The sequence below is a fragment of the Aythya marila genome, assembly GCF_965140915.1.
Source record: "Aythya marila genome assembly, chromosome: 23".
NCBI lineage: Eukaryota > Metazoa > Chordata > Aves > Anseriformes > Anatidae > Aythya > Aythya marila.
The window spans coordinates 5,508,513-5,527,711 of NC_139064.1; the positions used below are offsets into that span (position 1 = coordinate 5,508,513).

At 56.9% G+C, this 19,199-nt stretch overlaps 1 protein-coding gene across 1 annotated transcript; it reads left to right on the plus strand.

Annotated features, from left to right (window-relative positions):
- Positions 1-378: 378 nt before the first annotated feature.
- ADAMTS8 (ADAM metallopeptidase with thrombospondin type 1 motif 8) lies at positions 379-17,519 on the plus strand. Its single transcript, XM_082777935.1, has 9 exons — positions 379-1,045; positions 8,565-8,804; positions 8,989-9,121; positions 9,557-9,724; positions 9,903-10,201; positions 10,683-10,866; positions 11,068-11,240; positions 11,351-11,526; positions 13,479-17,519. Exons 1-9 carry the CDS (start codon positions 398-400, stop codon positions 14,209-14,211), a joined length of 2,754 nt encoding a protein of 917 aa, XP_082634061.1. The 5' UTR covers positions 379-397; the 3' UTR covers positions 14,212-17,519.
- Positions 17,520-19,199: the final 1,680 nt, after the last annotated feature.

The window sequence follows — 19,199 nt, forward strand, 5'->3', positions numbered from 1 at the left end:
TCCCTGCTGCCGGGGCGAGCAGGATCAGGCCCCGGCTGCGGGCGGGCAGCGGCTGGGCCGAAGGGGTTAACGCTGGGAGAGTAACAGGCTGGAGTTGACACTTGGAGGCAGGCGGGGCTCCCGGCGCCTGATTGGCCTCAAACCCCATCCAAAAGTGCTTTTTTTTTTTTTTTCTGCTTCTTCTTCTTTTTTTTTTTTTTTTTTTTTTTTTCTCTTTCACTTCTCCTCCTCCCCCAGCCTCTGGCTGGCAGGGGAGGGGAGCGGGGAACAGCGAGAGATCAAAAATAAACCTCTTATGTCAAAGCCGGGGGGAGAAAGTATAAATACAGCGGGCTCCGCAGCCGCCGCGGAGCAGCCGTCGCGGGGCCGGGCAGCGGGAGCCCGGCGGGGCCGGGCCATGGGGCGGCGGGCGCTGCTGGCCGGCCGGGCCCCGCTCCACCTGCTGCTGCTGTGCCACGCCTGGGCGCTGCCTCCGCCGCCCCGCGAGGCTCAGCCTCCGCCGGCCCGGGAGGCTCAGCCGGTGCTGCCCGCCCGCCTGCCCGCCCCGTCGGGGCAGCTGGCGCTGCGGCTGGCCGCCTTCGGGCGCGCCGTGGTGCTTCGCCTCCGGCCCGACGCCTCCTTCCTCGCCCCTCGCCTCCGCCTGCAGCGCCTGGGAGGAGGTCGGAGGCCGCCGGGCCGCGCCTCGCCCCGCCGGGGCTGCTTCTACGCGGGCACCGTCGAGGGGCGCCCCGATGCCCCCGCCGCTCTCAGCCGCTGCGGGCCGGCCGCCGGGCTCCGCGCCGCCTTCCTGCTCGACGGGGCGGCCTACGAGCTGCTGCCGCTCGGGACGCCCGCTCCCGGCCCTCCCTGGCGCCGCTTGCACCGCCTCCAGCGCCGCGCCGCCCCGACGGCCACCCCGACGGCGGCCCGGCCCCGGCCCCCGGCAGCCGCCGGCCCCGCGGAGCCGCTCCGGAGGCCCCGGCGCTTCGTCTCCGAGGCGCGCTACGTGGAGACGCTGCTGGTGGCCGACGCCTCCATGGTGCGCTTCTACGGGGAGGACGTGGAGGTAAGGGCTGGAGCTGGCCCCCGGCCCCATCCCCGGCCCCATCCCGCTGTGTCCCTTCCTTTCTCCATCCCCACCTCCTCCCCTTCCCTCCTGTCCCCATCCCTCTGTCCCCCCCCAGCCCCTCATCGCTCCCCGGTGTCCCCACCCGTGCCATGTCCCGCTCCCACTCGCCCCCCTGTTGCTCCCAAGGCACGGAGGAGCGCCCAGCACGGTGGGGAGCCCGTGTGCCCCCCACCCGATGCTGCACCCCGGGGTCCTCGGGGGGTCTGGAGCCACCAAGGGGTGGCCCCTTCCCACCCCGGAGCCTGGTGGGGCAGGGACAGGCAGGGACTGCCGGCGGTGGGCTGGGGACCTGCGCTCTGTCCCCACCCTTGCTTACTCAGTAGGAGCCAAAAGTCCCTGGGCAAAGGCTGCAGGGGGGTCACCTGGTGTTGGGGACCCTTTCCAGAGCCGGCACCCACCCCATACATCTGCCCAGGCTGCACACTGCAGTGTCCCTCGTGCCCAGTGTCCCCACTTCTCTCTGTAGGGACAGAGCTGTGCTGCAACGGGCTGGGCAGCAAATGGCACGGTAACAGCCCCACTCCCGAGCCACCTGTTAGCAGCCCAGCAGATGCACAGCGCTGCTTTTTCCCCACGCCACCGCTGCCAGAAGCGTTCCCTGCCTGGACACGCTGCCCCCAGCCAGGAACCGCAGAGACCCCCGCAGCGGGACGGGGTGGGGACGTGGCCCCCTGGTGCCGGGGAGCTCGAGCCCAGGAAACACCAGTGCAACTGCAAATGTGATAAGGACAGGGCTAATCCCTCGGGTCTGGTGTGCACTTCCCATCGCAGAGGGGCTCTCGGCAGCACCGGTTGCTGATTTTTGGGGACCTCCTCCCAGTGCCTCAGTTTCCCCAGCTCTTGCATGGGGGAAATTTTCCCAAGCGTTGTCCTGTGCTGCACCCCGCTTGCCTGCACGTGCTGCCCTGCTCCTGGCAGGGAAGGTTTGTTTGGGTCCCCGGGTCCAAATCCGGGCTGGCACAGTCTGAAATCCCCGGGACTTTGCAAGTGACAGGCGTGCACCGAAAGTGCTCGTCCTGTGCTGTGGCTGGCAGGGTGCAGGGCTGATGGAGGAGAGCTTGGTGTGAGTGAGTGCCTGAAACCTGCGCTTTGGCAGCTTGACTTTGCCACTTCTGCCCGCTTTGTCCTTTTTTCTGCTGGCTTCGTCCAGCTTCTCCACTCTTAATAAAGCAGTGTTTTAATTCCAGCCCTGCTCAGGCAGTGCCTGACCTTGAGAAATGCTGAGCCCTGGTGCTCCAGCTGATTTCAGCTGTTGTTCTGGGTGTTCAGCATCACTCAGGCTTCGCTCTTTGCTTGCTTTTGCTCACATAGCCCCGAGCTGGGCTGGCAGGAACTCCAGAGGGCTCAGTCTGCAGATAGCAGGGGATTAAGGAGCAATGGATGCTGCACTTGGAGACAGCTCCCCCGAGCTTTCAGCAGGAAGAACAGTTTTGCAGTGGAGTAACCTGAACCTTTAAGCAACAGGCAAATAAATGGTAGTGCAAATGACTCCCAGTAGTATGAAACTGGTCCCAGATCCCCCACAAGGACAGGAAAAATAACATTTTGCATCTTCCTTCTGTAGCTAGGTGGGCACAGGAAGATTTTAAAGCAGCACCCAGGGGTCTGCAACCTGCTACAGCTAAGCTGATAGATTTTTGGGTGGGAATCCTGATGATGCCCAGCTTGAGATAAGGAAAAAATAACAGCCCTGTGGGCACATCACTCCCATGTTAGGTCTTGAAGGCAGAAGGCTGCTGAGCTGCAAGGGGCTGAAATGCTGGAACCAAGCCCTGTCTCTGCTGGGAGAGCCCTGGAGCATGAGCGATGCTGCAGGGCAGATGCATGGCAGCTCCCCCCTTAATTACTTTAATAATTAGTTTCTGGTCTGCTCTGCTCCTATTTTACTGTCTCCTCTTTGTCCCGAAGAGGAGTATCTTTGCAGCATCTCTTAGGGTGTTTCCTGATGGAAAGCAAGCTTTTAGAGATCTCACTTAGGATGAACAGGGCAATAACATTTAAGTACTTGGGAGAAAACTTCAGCCAGCTCTTGTGGCAGCTGCTGCACTTAGAGCATTTTCCCCTCCAAGTGTAGCAGTAAAAAGCAGCCAACAAACACCTGCTCTATTTCTGTCTCAGCAACACAAATACAGGGAGAAGTTCCCAACTCAGAGACCCAATAGCCTGCTTGCTTCTCCCTAAGGACCTAGGTTTTGGGAGCCAAAAAAGTGATGGCTCCCTTGTGCCAGTGAGCTCTCAAGGAGATGCCCAGGCAGCTGCGATGTTGAGTCAGAAGAAGCCATATTTACATAGTGACTTTTCTTCCCGTAACCACACTTTAATTACTAAATATTTATTAAAGGCCACAAGCATTGTTTGTATTCCCAGTTACTTTCTTGCATAAGCTGCAAGAGATCAAGCAGAAGATAGTCACCATGAGATGCATTCAAGCATTGCAAATTATAATCAATGTCATGCTGTTATTAGGGAAATGCTATTAGTGATTTATTTTTAATCAATCTGTGCCATGGATTGAGCCATTATAATTCAGCTGTTAACCCAATTTAGATAACAAGAGCTTAATTCTGCTTCCATCAATGCTCATGTAAACCGGGAGGAAATTATGAAGTGAGAGCAAAACCAGGCCTGGGATTTAGGGATTTAATCCTCCTTCTGGGTTGATGACTGCAGGGGATAGGGGGTCTGGGGGGCATCAGCAGCAGGGCAGTGCTGGGCTCTACCACCTGTGAGCACCCAGCAGGTCATGGAGGACTTTGTGGGATGTGAGTTGTGGTGAACAGAAAGTGCTCCCCTATATAGAGACGGGTGCAAGGCCCCAGGATGGATGCAGAAATTATTCTTTGTGTTTTCATGTAGAGAACCCAAGATAATTTCTGAACGGGGGAAGACTGTGTATCCCTAGCAGAATTAAGTGGGGTTCTTGGTTATGGAAAACTGAGGCAGGAGATGGTGCAGGGCTTAATTCCTCTGACGTGCTGAAGGCTGCACACCACGCAGGCTGCACTTGGAGCAGTGCTCAGCAATGCCCAGGGTCTGTCTGCAACCCCAAAAGCAGCAGGCAGCCACAGAAACTGGCTGCAACATCCCCAGCCAGTTGGCAGCAGAATGAGATCACTGCAGTGGGATTTCTGCCCCCAAGAGACCAGGGATGAGACGCATTTCCAAGCCTTCCTCAGCAGACAGGATGGCTGCTCTCTGCTTTTCTTTCCCTCTTCATTGATGCAAGGAGCCCGTATCCATTGCCTCCAAGAGCTGGCACGTGAAGGCAGCGACCGAGGACCACGGCAAAATGAGGTTGGGCTGATTAAGCTGGGATTCCTTTCCTGACTTTTGTGGTTTTTCCGGGCAGATTTATGAGGTATTATGAGTGCTGTTGCAATTCCTCCCCTGTAAGACCAGCTGGGTGCTGGAGTGTGTGGCCCCGTGCATGACATGGGGCATCTCTGACCTGCACCCAGGCACTGCCAGGGTCCTGCTGCCACCCCTGGTGCTCAGGCCAGCTGTCAGAGTGACCCAGAGGTAAAACTAAAGCCACCCCAAGCCTCAGTTTCCCTTGTGTCCAGCTCTTAAGCTTGTTTATGATACTTTGCAGCTTGAGCCTTGGAGCTCGCTTAATCCCTTGACAAAAGGAGCCGACCCCTCCTGAGCCGATCCCAAGGGATGGGATTAACAGGGATTTTTGCAAAGCAAAAGGCAACCTGCACCAATCCTGCCATCCACCAGCACCGCCTGCATTTCCCCAGACCCAGGTGCAAGGGGCTGGAGGATCCCTGGCACGCGGCTGCGCGGGGCAGGAGGAGCGCGCCCCCCGAGCATCCCCTTGGCAGATGTGCTGCTCTTCTCCGCCTGCCTCCTCCTCGTAATGTTAAACAGCTGCCGAGCCTCAGCCCTGCTGCTGAGTGCCGATTATAAAGGGCTTTGGTATGAAAGGCACGGTGCAAAGGGAGCCCTGTTCGCGGGCTGCCCCCCGCAGCCCCTCGGGGACACAGTTTGCTCTTTGCTGGCCCATGCAGCGGTGCTGCCGTGCCTCCGTGTCCCCAGCCTGACAAGGGACAGCTGCTTCTCTCACGGGACAGCCCCAAATATCCAGTAAGGAGGGGAAAACGGGTGGGAGAGGAGGAAAAACAAGGGAGAAGTGGGACAGGGATGGGGCAACCAGGCATGGCTGGGGTGTGGGTGTCCGCCTCGTCCCCAGCTCACCCCCCATTTCACTTGGCTGCCACCACTGATTTTACAGGGCACCCAGGCAGATGTTTTGGGAGGCAGGCTGAGATGTGTTTTCACCAGTTGTTTTCGAAAGCTGGGCAGCCCTCACATCTGACCCTGTGTTTTCTTCCTTCCATCTGTCCGCTCTCCAGAAATCTCAGCGTTTTTCTTCTCTCCCCCTGCAGAAACGCTGGCTTCTAGGGAGAAGGGAGGGGAGGAAAAAAAAAAAAAAAAAAAGCAACCTTATGAACAAACAAACAAACCTACAGCCCCAGAGCAGGTCAAGCACAGTTGGTCTCCACGGGTGTTTTTCTCCAGCATGAGCTGGGGAGCGTGTCGGGGGAGGCGAGCCGTGCCGGGGGCTGCACCCTGCCATCCTCCTGCACTGGGTGGGACCACGACATTAGATCATCATGCACATACCACAGCAATAGTGTCGGACTAAGCATGGTTTCTCCTCCCCCCAGTCGTACCCCCCCCAAAAAAAAAAAAAAAAAAGGAAAAAGATAATTTTTAAAAACAGTTTGGGGATCTCTGCAGACTTCAGCTTCCAAGTGCTTCCTTTGAAGATGAACATAAGTAGAGATTTTGCAAGAGCCTGTATCAGAAAGCGCAATCCTTCGGCATTGGCACGTTGCAAGCAATCACTCCAGTTCTCTGTGCTCCAACTTATTTATTTTTTTCATTGCTGAGCCTCTTCGCCGCACGTACTGCTTGCCGCTGGCAGTCCCGTGACCTGTAACCACGTCAGGCAGCTGCCTGGGTAAGGGCTGCGTTGTCTCCCCCAGGATCGAGTCCCCCGTGGGTCTAGAGAAATAGTTTTTCTCCTTGCAAAGTGGCCGCTGTGCAGTTTGCCCGAGCAGGGTTCCTTCTCCCCGGGCACAGCAGCAGTGCCGGTGGTGCACGCGTGCGGCTTGCTCGGGGCTTGGGTAGCAAATGGCAATGTCAGGGCTGGGGTAGGAAATGGCCGTGCTGCAGCAGGAGGAGTATCAGAGCTGTGGCATGGGCACTCTGGGGGGAAAATGGTTGGATTTGGTCTTCTTGGAAGCAAAATGAGCCAGGCTGTAGAGACCCTTGTGCTGCCTCTGCAGTGCAAGTGGGGCAGAGGAGGGATGCTCCCGCGATCCATGGGGGCTGGCACCTCGAGGGACTGTTTTTCCAGCTGTATTTACCAGCTGGACAGAAATCCTGCCATGATCTCCAAGGGCGCTGGCTGGAAATTGCAGCAGCACCTTGCAAGGAGACAGAAATCAGCCCACGAGCTGTGTTCCCTCCTAGGTGGCTCATCCAGCCTCCTTGCAAAGGCACAGGGAGGATGCGAGGAGCGGGATTCAACTCATCTGCGGTCAATTGTTGGCCGAAAGAGCAAAGTCAGCCTCTCCTGAGCTCTGGGGACTCCATACCTCATTTTTAGCCCCAGCTCCAAGCCCTTGGCCAAAGCAAGGAGGGATGCAGGTGGGCTGCTGCTCTCCCCGGAGCAGTTGGGGTCCTGCATTGGGCCACCCGAAACCCAGCGAGCTCCTGCACAGTCCAAGGACGGGTATAAATAGACACCAGATGGTGGAACAAGTGAATTTGACCTTTTAATCTGTGCTAACTAGCCGTTTGTTTGGTTCACTTTCCATTTTTCCATCTCTTTCTGCCGCGTTGCAGATGGAGGGCAGGCAGAAGGATGTTTTCCAAGCCCCCACATTCCCACTGCTGGAATAGTTTCTTGGCTGGGCATAGCCCCACAGTCATATCCTAGGGCTCTGAGAGCTCCCAGGTAAAAAATACAGACTGGTGAGAAACCTGGAAGGGGATGGACAGGGATGGGGCAGGATTTGCTTCAAGGTGCTGGATGATCCCTTGATTTTTCACACCTCTTAGAGTGCTTGAGCAGGAATGATGGCATTAAGGTTAGCTTCTGTGTCCCAGGCATGTTTTGTGGTGCACGTATCGACCTTAAGACCACCACAGAGAGAAAACCTCCCCGCAGTGCTGTTGGGAAAAAGTTGCCCCTTTTTCTCATATCATCCTCTCAGTGGGTGGCGATGCCGCCTGGTTGTGCAGGAGCACTCCGGATGCAAAGGAAACGGGAGGCTGTGCACCTACAGAGCATCCTCCTAGGTCCTCCCAGGGGTAATTTTAGGAAGGCTTTGTGCTATTTTTAGGTAGGTTCCCAATGGACTTCCCCATGGGACAAACAATCCCTCCGTCCCCTGGAGCAAGTGGCTGCACTCACAGGGACCTCCTCTGCGTTTCTGGCCTCGGTGTTGACTTCTCCATGACATTCACTGCGTGTTTTGGCCCAGGACATGAGTCAGACATGAGGGGCTCCCGCCGGCTCCGTGGGCTGGCGGTGCCGTGGCAGGGCGACCCGTCTGGGGCCGGGAGAAGCCACTTTCTCTTTCCCAACACTCGCGTGTTGTGTAATAGCTGCATTTTTTTCCCCTGACTCTGGGTCTGTGAACGGGTGCCAAGCAGAAGAGGAATGTCGATGCTCCGATAAGATGTTTACATCAGCCTAAACGTTGCTGGCGCACTTGACATATGAAGTAACCACCGGCTGTCCCGGCCGCCGAGCCGGGGATGCTGCTGGGAGAAGCCCCGGGGTGGGAGCGAGCCCCATTCACGAGCAGGGACCGCGGTGGGAAGGAGCTGCACGTGGCTCGGACGCATGGGCCACAGCCAGAGAACATGTTCAAGGAGTAATAGTGCCGAGTGTCATGGGCAGAAAGCGTGGTTTGTGGCTGGGGACATCGGGTTCGGGCCCTGCTGACCGGCGCAGGCAGGAATTTTGCGGCAGCGGGAGGGAAATTTGCAGCAGCAGCGGCTGTGCACGCACGGCAGCCCCTGCCCCAGGGAGACGAGGGCAGGGTTAATGCCGTGGGAATATGCAGGAGCACTGGTCAGGACACGTGAGGCTTTCCCAGAGCGTCCCTGGGTGCAAAGGGTTCATGGCATGTGACAGACGGCAGCTGGAGATGGGGACAAGGCAATGACCACGGGGTGGGATCGTCCTGCCCGTAACCTGCCGTGTCCTTCCCGCTGGCACAGGGTGCACAGCGCCGTGTACCGGGAAGGCAGCGCCTCGTCCGCCAGCCCAGGTGGTTGCGTGACTCCACAGGGACGTGGTAGGCTTCATAAACGGGGCTGATTTCTCATTTCCTAGCAAAACCGAGTCTTCCCGCGCAGATGTGAGCTACACCACGCACCCCTGCGGGTGAGGTTTCACCAGGGCTTTTCCCATCCCTCTCCATCCCTGCAGAACCACGTCCTGACCCTGATGTCCATGGCAGCCCGTATCTACAAGCACCCCAGCCTGAAGAACGCCATCAACCTGGTGGTGGTGAAGGTGCTGGTGGTGGACGACGAGGCGGCGGGGCCGGAGGTGTCCGACAACGGCGGCCTCACCCTGCGCAACTTCTGCAGCTGGCAGCAGCAGTTCAATCCCCTGAGCGACCGGCACCCCGAGCACTACGACACCGCCATCCTGCTCACCAGACAGGTCTGCAGGGACCCCTGGCACGGGCTGGGGGGAAAGGAGGCATCGAGGTGGTCCTGGAGGGAGAGGAGAGCATGGGATGGAGCTCCCAGTGGGGATGAGCTGAGAAGATTTTGGGGTTGGTGCTCTCTGGGTGCTGAGTTTTGGGTTTCCCTGTCCTCACTCTCTTGGTGCTGCCTTCTGACAGGATTTCTGCGGGCACCAGAGCTGCGACACGCTGGGGGTGGCGGATATTGGCACCATGTGTGACCGCAACAAAAGCTGCTCGGTGATTGAGGATGAGGGTCTGCAGGCAGCCTACACCCTGGCTCATGAACTGGGTAATGTACAGCCTCTGGTGTTTTTTCTGTTTTGTTTTTTGTGTGTGTGTGTTTTTTATTGCTTTCTGCCCAGCACTGGCATCTCCACTCTGGGTACCAGCTGCAAAGCCTGCAGTGGTACTGGGGGGGCTTCAGGCACCAGCAGGGGCCGGTTTATGTGAGCAAACATATTTACAAGTGCCAGAGCTGGTAGAAATGGGTGCGTTTGTCTGGTGTAACTAAGCTGTGATTAGCTACGGCATAGGACCAGGAGCTTCTCACCCTTGTGTTGCTCCTAGAGATCTGCTAATTTGGGTTGTTTTCCCCAACATTTCATACATCATTGCGTTACAGCGAGCAAGCATTTTGTTTATTGCTCCTGATTTATGGAAGCAAATAGCATTCACAGCCCTAGGAAATGGCAGGTAACTCACAGAGGCGCTCCCTGCTCCCCAGGCCACGTGCTCAGCATGCCCCACGATGACTCCAAGACCTGCGAGCGGCTCTTTGGGCCCCTCGGCAAGCACCACATGATGGCCCCGCTTTTTGTCCACCTGAACAAGAGCCAGCCGTGGTCACCCTGCAGTGCCATGTACCTCACCGAGTTCCTGGACGGCGGGCACGGTAAGGCTCAGCAGCGTTTCCCTTGATTGCTCGGGCTCTTTGCAAGCCCTGGAGGGGTTCGTGGGGTGAAGGTAACTCAACCAGACAACAGGCTGAAGCTCTGGTTGCCTTCTCGGTGCCACCTGTGGTGTTAAGATGCATCTCCAGCCTAACTCTTGCACCTCCTTGCTGCTTCCAGGCGACTGCCTGCTCGACGCCCCGGCCAAAGCCCTCTCCCTGCCCGCCGAGCTGCCCGGCCAAGGAGCCCTCTACAGCCTGGACCAGCAGTGCCAGCAGATCTTTGGCAAGGACTTCCAACACTGCCCCAACACCACAGAGGAGGATATCTGTGCCCAGCTGTGGTGCAGGATGGGCACCGGGGAGCCGCTGTGCCACACCAAGAACGGCAGCCTGCCCTGGGCTGATGGCACCCCCTGCAAGGGCAGCGGGCTGTGCTGGGATGGTGCCTGCCTGCCCCAGGACGCGCTCCAGCCCCAGGTACTGGCACAGTTCATTGGGATGTGGGGCTGACGGGCTGGGATGTGGATTTCTGGGGTTCCCAAACCCTCATCCTGCAGTCTCCAGGAGCATATTGGGGTTTGCTGGGTTTATATTTTGGATATCTCCTCCGACAGCACTGTGCTTTTTGCCGGTTTGTGTTAGATGCACACTGCTGCGCGTTCACCAGGCTGGTCCTAACCAGAGCGAGCAGCCAGCAGCTCTGCAATTAACTCTGATTAAACTGATTTATTTATTTTTTTTCCGGGGGGTATTATCAGCGATTTCTGAGCCAGCCAACAAAGCGCCAACTTCCAGCACGCGAACTCGTGGAAGCCGGCAGCAACTTCACGCAAAGCATGTGCTTAAGTGCTTTGCTGGACCAGGGCCCCGCTTAGCGGCACGGGGAGAGGAGCTGGGGGCGGACAGGGGGAATTTTTGTGCCTCCTCCACTCTCTCAGCCCCTTGTGGCCTCTTGCAGCCAGCGGTGGACGGCGACTGGGGCCCGTGGAGCCCCTGGGGCCCCTGCTCGAGGACGTGTGGTGGCGGCGTGCAGTTCTCCCACCGCCACTGCGACCACCCCCGGCCCCAGCACGGTGGCAGGTACTGTGAGGGGCAGCGCACCCGCTACCAGTCGTGTCACACTGACGAGTGCCCGCAGGACGGTAAGCCACCTGGCAGCTCATCCACTCCCCTCTCCTTTTCTCTGCAGTCCATCAGAGGCAGTTTTGGGCAAAAGCTGTCTGCTGCAGCTGTGCTCCCACCATCCTCGGGTCTGTCCTGCATCTCCGCGATGTCAGAGGAGGATGGTGGTTCCTGCCTCCCAGCATGGGGCTTTGGGGTCATGTTTTTGCCTTTCCTTCAAGGCAAGAGCTTTCGGGAGCAGCAGTGTGAGAAGTACAACAGCTACAACTTCACCGACCTGGATGGGAACCGGCTGGAGTGGGTCCCCAAGTACGCCGGGGTGTCCCCTCGGGACCGCTGCAAGCTCTTTTGCCGAGCCAGGGGGAGGAGCGAATTTAAAGTCTTTGAGGCCAAAGTAAGGTGTCTCGTGATGGCAAATCCCAACGCCCATCCCTACCCTGAGTCAGAGCAAATCCCTGCAGGCAGCTGTGCCCTGACTGCCTCTCCTCGCCCTCTCTTCCCCAGGTGATCGACGGGACGCTGTGTGGTCCGGAGACCCTCTCCATCTGCGTGCACGGGCAGTGCATCAAGGCCGGCTGCGATCACATCGTCGGGTCCTCCAAAAAGCTGGACAAATGCGGAGTGTGTGGCGGCAACGGCTCAACTTGCAGGAAAATATCCGGCTCGCTCAACAGATCCAAGTAAGGCTCAGGGGAGAGCGGGTCCACAGAGAGGGGCTGGGGGAGAAGAGCAGTGCCAGGCCGTCGGAAGGGAGCAGAGACGCGTTTGTTCGTCTCGAGGCTGCGATTGGAAAAGCTGCTCTCACTCCGCAGAGCTCCTGACCCGGCAACATCTGGCCGGGGAGCTTTGCTCGCTCCATCCCTCGCAGCCAGCCCCGGAGCGCTGGGCAGATGTTCACAAAAGCCCAGCGTCTGCGTAAGCGCTTCCTACGCTCGCCACAGAGGAAACGAGACCAGGCCCGGGCTTATCAAAGAGCCAAGGCAGTGTTTCCACGGCCGGGCTCCTGCCTGGATCCCCTGCCCCTGCCCCTGGTCCCCACCCCTGGTTCTGGGGGTGTCTCTGCATGGAGCAAGGGGTGCTGCATGGGACCTGGCTTACGGTGCTCGCTCTGGAAGCTGCCACGATGCAGAAGGGTAAATTGAATATTTTGGTCTTTGAGTGTTTTGCTCTCAAGCAGCAAAACCAGAGTGGGCCTGCCTGTTTCGGCCTCTCACTGCTGGGAAACAGCATGAGGTTTAGGAAATCTTTCTTCCATTCTGTTGCTGGACCGGGAATATTGGGAAACCTCCAAAGCTATGTAAAGACGTTTTGCTCTCTGCACCCAAAGCGTTGCACCCAGCTGCAGACTGCATCTGCAGACTTAAGGAGCCACCGGGGTTTGCAGCCCTGCAGACACAGGCTGAGCTCATCCCCAGACTCCAGGGCTTCGCTGCCTTTCCTTTGGGGCTGCATTCTGCAGGGGGAACTTGTTTCCTAAAACCAGAGCTGGTGCTGACACCCCATCTGGGAAAAAAGTCATCGTCCTGAGGAGTTTACAATAGGAATCACTCCGCAGTGCAGGGAGCCTGTTCGGGACACATTTTGAGGGCTGATTCAGGATATAAATAGCTCAACAATTTCTCCCTGGCTTGGGGTGAGGTTTGGTCCCAGGACGTGGGCTTTGAGGCAGCTGCTTCCCTCGCCCAAGATGCTTTGTCAGGAGCTGGAGTTAATGTGTCCCACGGAGGCTTTGCTGAACAGATAGCAACAAAAGCCCAGCACATCCCATTCCATGTGGCGAGGTGACTCACTCAGTCAAATTAGATTTCCTAAATGGTTTCCTTCCAGGGAGCCAGATGAATGGAGCTTCCATTCTCCTATGAATTGTTTGTGGTTGACTAAGGAGAGATTAGCGTGGTAGTACGGCCAAGAAGAGATCCCATTAAGATCAGGATTGTGGAGGCCAGGGCGACTGAGAGCAGGGTTTGACCCGAAGGCTTTGCTCCAAAATACTCCGACTGTAATTACCAACCGCAGCACCAACCTGGGGAGTGCACACGAGACCCCTGCTGGCCGCGTGGCACGGGGTGGCCCTTTTGGCACAGCTGCCAGGCGGTGTTAGAGCACAGCTGGCACTGGCAGGGGTATTTTTTGCTGCCCTGGTTCTTGCTGCCTTCTAGAAAAGTCTTTCCAGTTCACACCAAGCCATCTGCAGCCTGAGATGGCTGTGCTTTTAACTGCTTGGCTCCTGTTTTCAGCAGTGACGTCTGGCCCCCCAGACCCACCCTGCAATGTGCCCACCTCTCCCCTGCCCTGCTGCGCCCTCAGCAGTGACAAAGTCACCAGGCACATCTGGCCTTTTTGTGCCAAATGCTGCGGCTGTTTCAAATGAAAGGGAGTGAGGGTAGCGTGAAAGTAACCGGAATTTCCTCCCGAGGCTGATCACTGTGATAATTCCTTTGATTGCGTTGCTCATTTTTGCATGTAATTTAGGGATTTCTTCCAGCCTGGCGCACATCTGGCACAGCCACAGAGCTCTGGGATACTGAGAGACGGCTTCAGAGCCCTGATCCCTCTTGGAAAATGTTATCCCCTGCATGGGCCTCCTCTCGACAGGCCCAGGAAAATAACCGTGTCCCTTTGCCCCACGCAGGTATGGCTACAACGACATCGTCACCATCCCTGCTGGGGCCACCAACATCGACATCAAGCAGCGCAGCCACCGCGGGGTCCGTCACGACGGGAACTACCTGGCCCTGAGGACCCTGGAGGGCAAGTACCTGCTGAACGGCGACTTTGCCATCTCGGCCATGGAGCAGGACATCCTCGTCAAGGGGACCATCCTGAAGTACAGCGGCTCCATGACGACCTTGGAGAGGCTGCAGAGCTTCCGGCAGCTCCCCGAGCCGCTGACCGTCCAGCTGCTGACCATCGCCAGCGAGGTCTTCCCACCCAAGGTCAAGTACACCTTCTTCATCCCCAAGGACGTCCCCTTCAGCAAGCAGAAGGGCAAAGAGAAGAAGTCAGCCAACGTCATCCGCCCGATGCTCACCTCCCAGTGGGTCCTGGGCGACTGGTCCGAGTGCTCCAAGACCTGCGGCTCGGGCTGGCAGAGGCGGACGGTGGACTGCCGGGACGTTGAGGGCCAACCTTCCTCCACCTGCGACCGAGCCCTCAAGCCCGAGGACATCAAGCCCTGCGGCGACATCCCCTGCCCGCTCTGGCGCCTGGGCCCTTGGTCCCCCTGCTCCCAGACATGCGGCGAGGGCGTGCGGACGCGCAACGCCTCCTGCATCCACTACACCGGCACCATCATCGCCCCGGAGAAATGCAGCTCCCCGGGGCCACCACCGGCCACTGCCACCTGCCTGCTGCGACAGTGCTGAGTGGGGATGGGATGGGATGGGGAGATGCTCCTGACCCCCAGGGACGGGGACACAGATGCCCTCAAGGACAATAGCTGCTGGTACCCCCGCGGTTCATCCCCCTCCATCAGCATCTACCTCAGAGGGGGGAATAACAGCGGCAAAAAGAGGAGGAATTGCTTCTTTTTTCCTTTCTGGCTGGCTGGGGCTGCGGGTCGAGGAGGGCTGGGGTGGGTGGTGCTGGTCTAGGATGTGATAAATTTGGGGTTTCTTTCCAAAAGCACTGCTGCGCGGGTCGGGCCAGGTCACTGTCCCCGCCATGCAGCAGCGTGGGTGTCTGAGCACAAGGAGCGTTTTATCAGCTGTGGTTTCAGCTGGAGATAACTCCCTCATTTGGCTGGAAGAGGGAATGAGCTGAGGGCTGGGCTAATCAGCTGTGGCAGCTTCTGCTGGATTTATAACCCGGGCGGTGACAAACCTCTGCCTCCAAACATCCCCAGCACCCGCGGTTGTTCCTTGAGCCGCAGCCCCACCAGGAATTCTCGTCTCCACGCCTCCATTTCCCCAGCTCCAAAACCAAGGCTTAATTACACCCGATCCCACTTGCAGGGTTGCCACAAGGATTAATTAAAGCTTCTGTAGTGCTCTGGCTGTGAAATGCCTATTGCTGTACCCCATTCCCCTCTGGAAGGGCCACTTGGCTGTGCCACCACCCCTCTCTTGTCTTCCTCGGCTCTGTGCGCTGCTTGCTCGCTTTATCAGCTGTGCTTTTAGTTGCAGAGATAATTTGCTCATCTGGCTTGCAGCAGGACCGAGCTGAGGCCATGCGTTAGGTGGGAGGCCAGGCTATGGGATCGTCACGCTTCCTGCTGGATTTATCACCTCCAACACTGCAGCCCCCCTTTCCCAAGCATCCCCAGGACCCGCAGGTGCTGAGTGAGACCCAGCCTCTCCCACCCCACCGCAGCGACCGGTGCCACCGCTCAACCCTGATTTCCCAAGCCCGGGGTGCACGAGGATGCTCAGATCCAGCGTTTGGCTCCAGCCCTGCTTAATTTGGGACTGGAAGGTCTAAAACGGAGCCTCGCAGGGCTGGAGCTCCTCCTGCCCAGCAGGGACCGGCTGGGCCCCCTCTCCCAGCCCGGATGCCGTCTGGCCGCGGCGCAGATGCTGCTCACTCGCTGAACTTTCCCCTTTTGAAGCAGTCGCCTCTCGCTGGACATGTGTTGGCAGCAGCCGCTGCCTTGGGAGCTGGGCTGGAATCTGCAAATGTTTTGTCATGGACATCGTGCCGTGAGTGGATGTCTCAGCGTCCAGAGGCTCCTCTCTCTGTGCCCCTTGCTGCTTCCCTGCGGACGGCCAGGCATGCGTCTCCCCCTTGAATTCCTGGGGGAATGGCCTCTCCTGTCTGCCTTTTTCCCATGGCAGAGGGGAGAGGGAGAAAAGGGCTGGAAACCCCAACCTGGATTGAGGAGAGCGGCACGTCCCCACAGCAAAAACACCCGGCTTTGCTCCTGCTGGCTGGCAGCAGCAGGAGGACTTGGATTCACTACATCTGTCTTTCCCCATCTGCAAAACGAAGCGGCCTCGTGGAGCTGCTTTTTGTCCAGGAGCTGCTCTGAGCACGGGGAATAAATACTGCTGCAAAACGAGAGGGCGCTTCTGCAAGAGGGGCTGGGGGGGTGGTAAGATATTTTCACCAGCTTGGAGGTGACCGAATGGCAGGTCCACCTTGCAAACCGTGCCTTTGGGAGAAGTTCTTTTTGCCCCCTTTCCTAGCAGACGGCCTGCCTTGTCTGCGAGGAGACTCCGGTGTTATTCATGGTGTGGAGATGTGACGCTGTGCTGAAGCTCTGCGGTAGCAAGGAGAGGGCTGAGGATTTTTTAGTCGACATTGACCTCTGGTTTTGGAGCAGGGAGTTCATCTAAGCTGGTGTGAAACCTTCCCTGGTGCTGTGCCCACCGTGCAGGATGGGACTGGGAGCTGAGCCGCTGGCCAGAAGCCCGTCCCCTACCCTAGGTTCTGAAAGCAGGGACGTTCACCCCTTCGGTGGCTGACCCCTCTCAAAGCCAAGGGGAGTATAACCAGGGAGCAGAGGGCTGAGGGTTTGGGCTTGGCTCTTTTTTAGAAAAGAAAAAACAAAGGCCAGCTGCGGAGTTTGGATGCAGAGCTGCTTGGGCTGCAGTTCAGACCTACCTTCGGGCAATGTTCTCTGTCTGCTAATTAATCTCCAGGAATTTAAGGCCTCTCGCTCTAACAAATAGCTGGATGCTAAAGTCATGTAGCCTTGCTGGGTTATTTTCTTTTCCCCTTTGCATCTGAGAGGGTTTCAGCTCAAAGGCGAGCATGTGTTTCCTCTCCAGCGTTGTAACCAGCATCCATTTAGGATGGGTCAGAAATTTCAGCCTGAGACGGTGCCAAGGAAAACGTCCGTATTTATCAACCCTGCACAGGAGTCTTGCACGCCAAGGGCCTCTTCCAGCTTCTCATATTAGCTGTGCAGCCTCTTAGCCAGAGCTTCCCCTATGCAAAAACCCCTCCGTGCTGCAGGCAAATCCCACACCGTGCCCTTTTTCCCCTGGCACCTCCCCAGGATGTCAAAGGAGCAACCGCAGGAGCGTGGCTGAAGGTGCACATCCGTGCAAGGGCAGGAGGCTCCTTGCAGAAAATGCACCCAGATTTGATCAAAATGCACCCATTTTTGATCTTTCCCTTGCTTTTCCAGCCAGGATGCTGATGGGGCCCTGCCTGGGGCTGGGGTGCAGGGTCTGGGTGAGGTGTGGGGTCTGGCACGTGCTGTTCCCGTCCTGCCTTCCCGTAGAAACACGTAGCCTTTACGCTGATTAAGTCAAAGAGGTTATATATTAGGATATATATGTGTATATATATGTTTCCCTTCAGTGAAGGATTGTAGCAACGTACTGAGCCTCTCGTGTTAGGTATTTATTATAAATTTTTGTTTTGTACAGTAGCTGTCTGGAAAGGAGAAGAAAAAAAAAAGAAAAAAAAAAAAAAAAAAAAAGACTGTCTGTGTTTTATCATGCTGCTCCCACATCCCCGCTCCGAAACCCGCAGGAGAGGGGAGGTCTCGCTCCGCATGCGGCCGCCGCGCCCCACGGCTGGGGGCTCACTCCCCCGGCGTGCACAAATCAGGGCGAGCTTTGCAAGCGGAACAAATCCCACAGAAGTGAGCTCGGGACTTCGGCTGCAAGGGGAAAAAAAAATAAAAATATCGTTTTCTGATTTTATCTTTTTTTCTGTGTTTTTGACTTTGAGAACAAGTCTGTTTGTGACTCTGCCTTTACCTCTTCAATAAAGGATTTCCTGCCAATCACCTTTTTGCTTTTTTTTTTAACGCTTTTCACAGGATGTTTTCTGTCTCTGTCCCAAAAGCAATATTTAAATCTCCCTTTCCAGTAGCTTACTCCGCTTTAAATAAACAGTTAATTCAGCTCTAAGATGCTGAACCAAAACAACATGTGACGGAGCTGACAAAACCCAGGGAGCAAGAACGCTTCCCCAGAAGTTTCAGTCGTCCTCTGTTTTGCAGCCTGCTATGAGCAGCCACCTCCTCTCTGCGCTTATGTACACGCAGCCAATTCTGCTGCTTACCGGGAGGAAACACAGCCTCAGGCTAAAACAGGAGGGTTGCTGGCTCCTTCCCTTTTTGCATTGCAGCGGGACCTCGGTGCTGTTTCTCTATGTGCAGTGCTGTCCTCTGAAACACAGGGCTGCTGAAACCTGGCACGTGGCGGCGCAGACCTGCCAGCTATTTTGTTGGACTGTGTGGGCAGCGATATCTGGCCCTGGGATGTGTCACTACAGCCCTGGGCACAGGACGCGTGACACCCTATTTATAACCGTGTGGGACGCTCGCTTCAGGTGCCTTCCCTTGGCCCCCGTACAGCCGTGTCCCATTCTCCAGCTCCTGCCCTGTCTTGTCCCCCTCCTTTTTGTCTCATTGCCATCATTGGCTTTGAGTCAAACAATTGGGATTTCCAACAATGCCAAAGGCTTCAGAATATTAACGGGTAGGAAAAAGCCCCTAATTAATCATAGCCGAGCACCGTTACGATTTGGGTGTTATGGAGATAAAAAGGAACAGGGGCATCAGAAAATGAAACTTACTGGAGCTTCCCAGTAACCGTGTCCATGCTGGCACCCCAAAAAGAGTGGGGATTGGTGGGCAGAGACATGCTTCTGTGGCCTCAATGGGGGAAACGATTAGGGTAAGCCCAGCTGCCGCTGCTCCACTCCAAATCCAGCAGTATTTTGGGCACGGTGCAGCCCCCACTGGCTTCATCCCCTTGATGCAGGGCACTCTGCTTGCATGCAGCACCCTGCCACGTTGTGTTGGAGGTGCATGGCACAAAAGAGCTATCTGGACAGCAGGAGAGAGGATTTTCTGAATAGGATTGTGATTGATGGAGAAACACAGCCCAGCTGCCGAGGAGGTGATAGAAGCCAGGCTCCAGCATCCCTGACGTCTTTAAAGCTGGCATCGCTCAGAGGATGCAGGATGGGGAGGGGGTTCTGTGCCACAGGCACAGACATCACAAGCACCTGCTGAAAGGGGGTTTGCTCGTGTTCCTGAACCTCATCCCAGCAAGGGCTGGGTTCCCCAACCCGAGTTACTCCTGGATAGCTGCTCCCTACGTGCTGCTGTGCTCATGCTGATCCTTGGTTTCCTTTTTCCTTTTGCTTTCCTCTCTCCCCAGTTTAAACCTTTCCTCCTCCTGTTAGCAGACAGGAGCTGCACGCTCTTTCAGCCTTGTTTTGCTGAATTTATCCAGCCAGGCTCATGGCACGAAGTGCCCTCCTCGTGCTGCAGGGGCTCCATGCAGGGCTGGATTTATTGTCCCTGGGCAGAAGCAGACACCGTGTCCCAGCAAGGTCACACCAGCACCTGGTGCTCCAGCCATGAATCCTTCCTCATTTCTGACGGAAACATCTTTCCTGGTGTGTCCTCGGACCACTATGTCTGGTTTAGGCTGTTATTTTCAGCTCA

Excerpts from the sequence above, each read along its gene's own strand:
- ADAMTS8 (XM_082777935.1), top strand. The coding sequence starts at position 398 with ATGGGGCGGCGGGCGCTGCTGGCCGGCCGGGCCCCGCTCCACCTGCTG. Across the intron at positions 10,202-10,682 it reads AGGACGCGCTCCAGCCCCAG|CCAGCGGTGGACGGCGACTG; the intron begins GTACTGGCACAG and ends GGCCTCTTGCAG. Across the intron at positions 11,241-11,350 it reads TTAAAGTCTTTGAGGCCAAA|GTGATCGACGGGACGCTGTG; the intron begins GTAAGGTGTCTC and ends TCTCTTCCCCAG.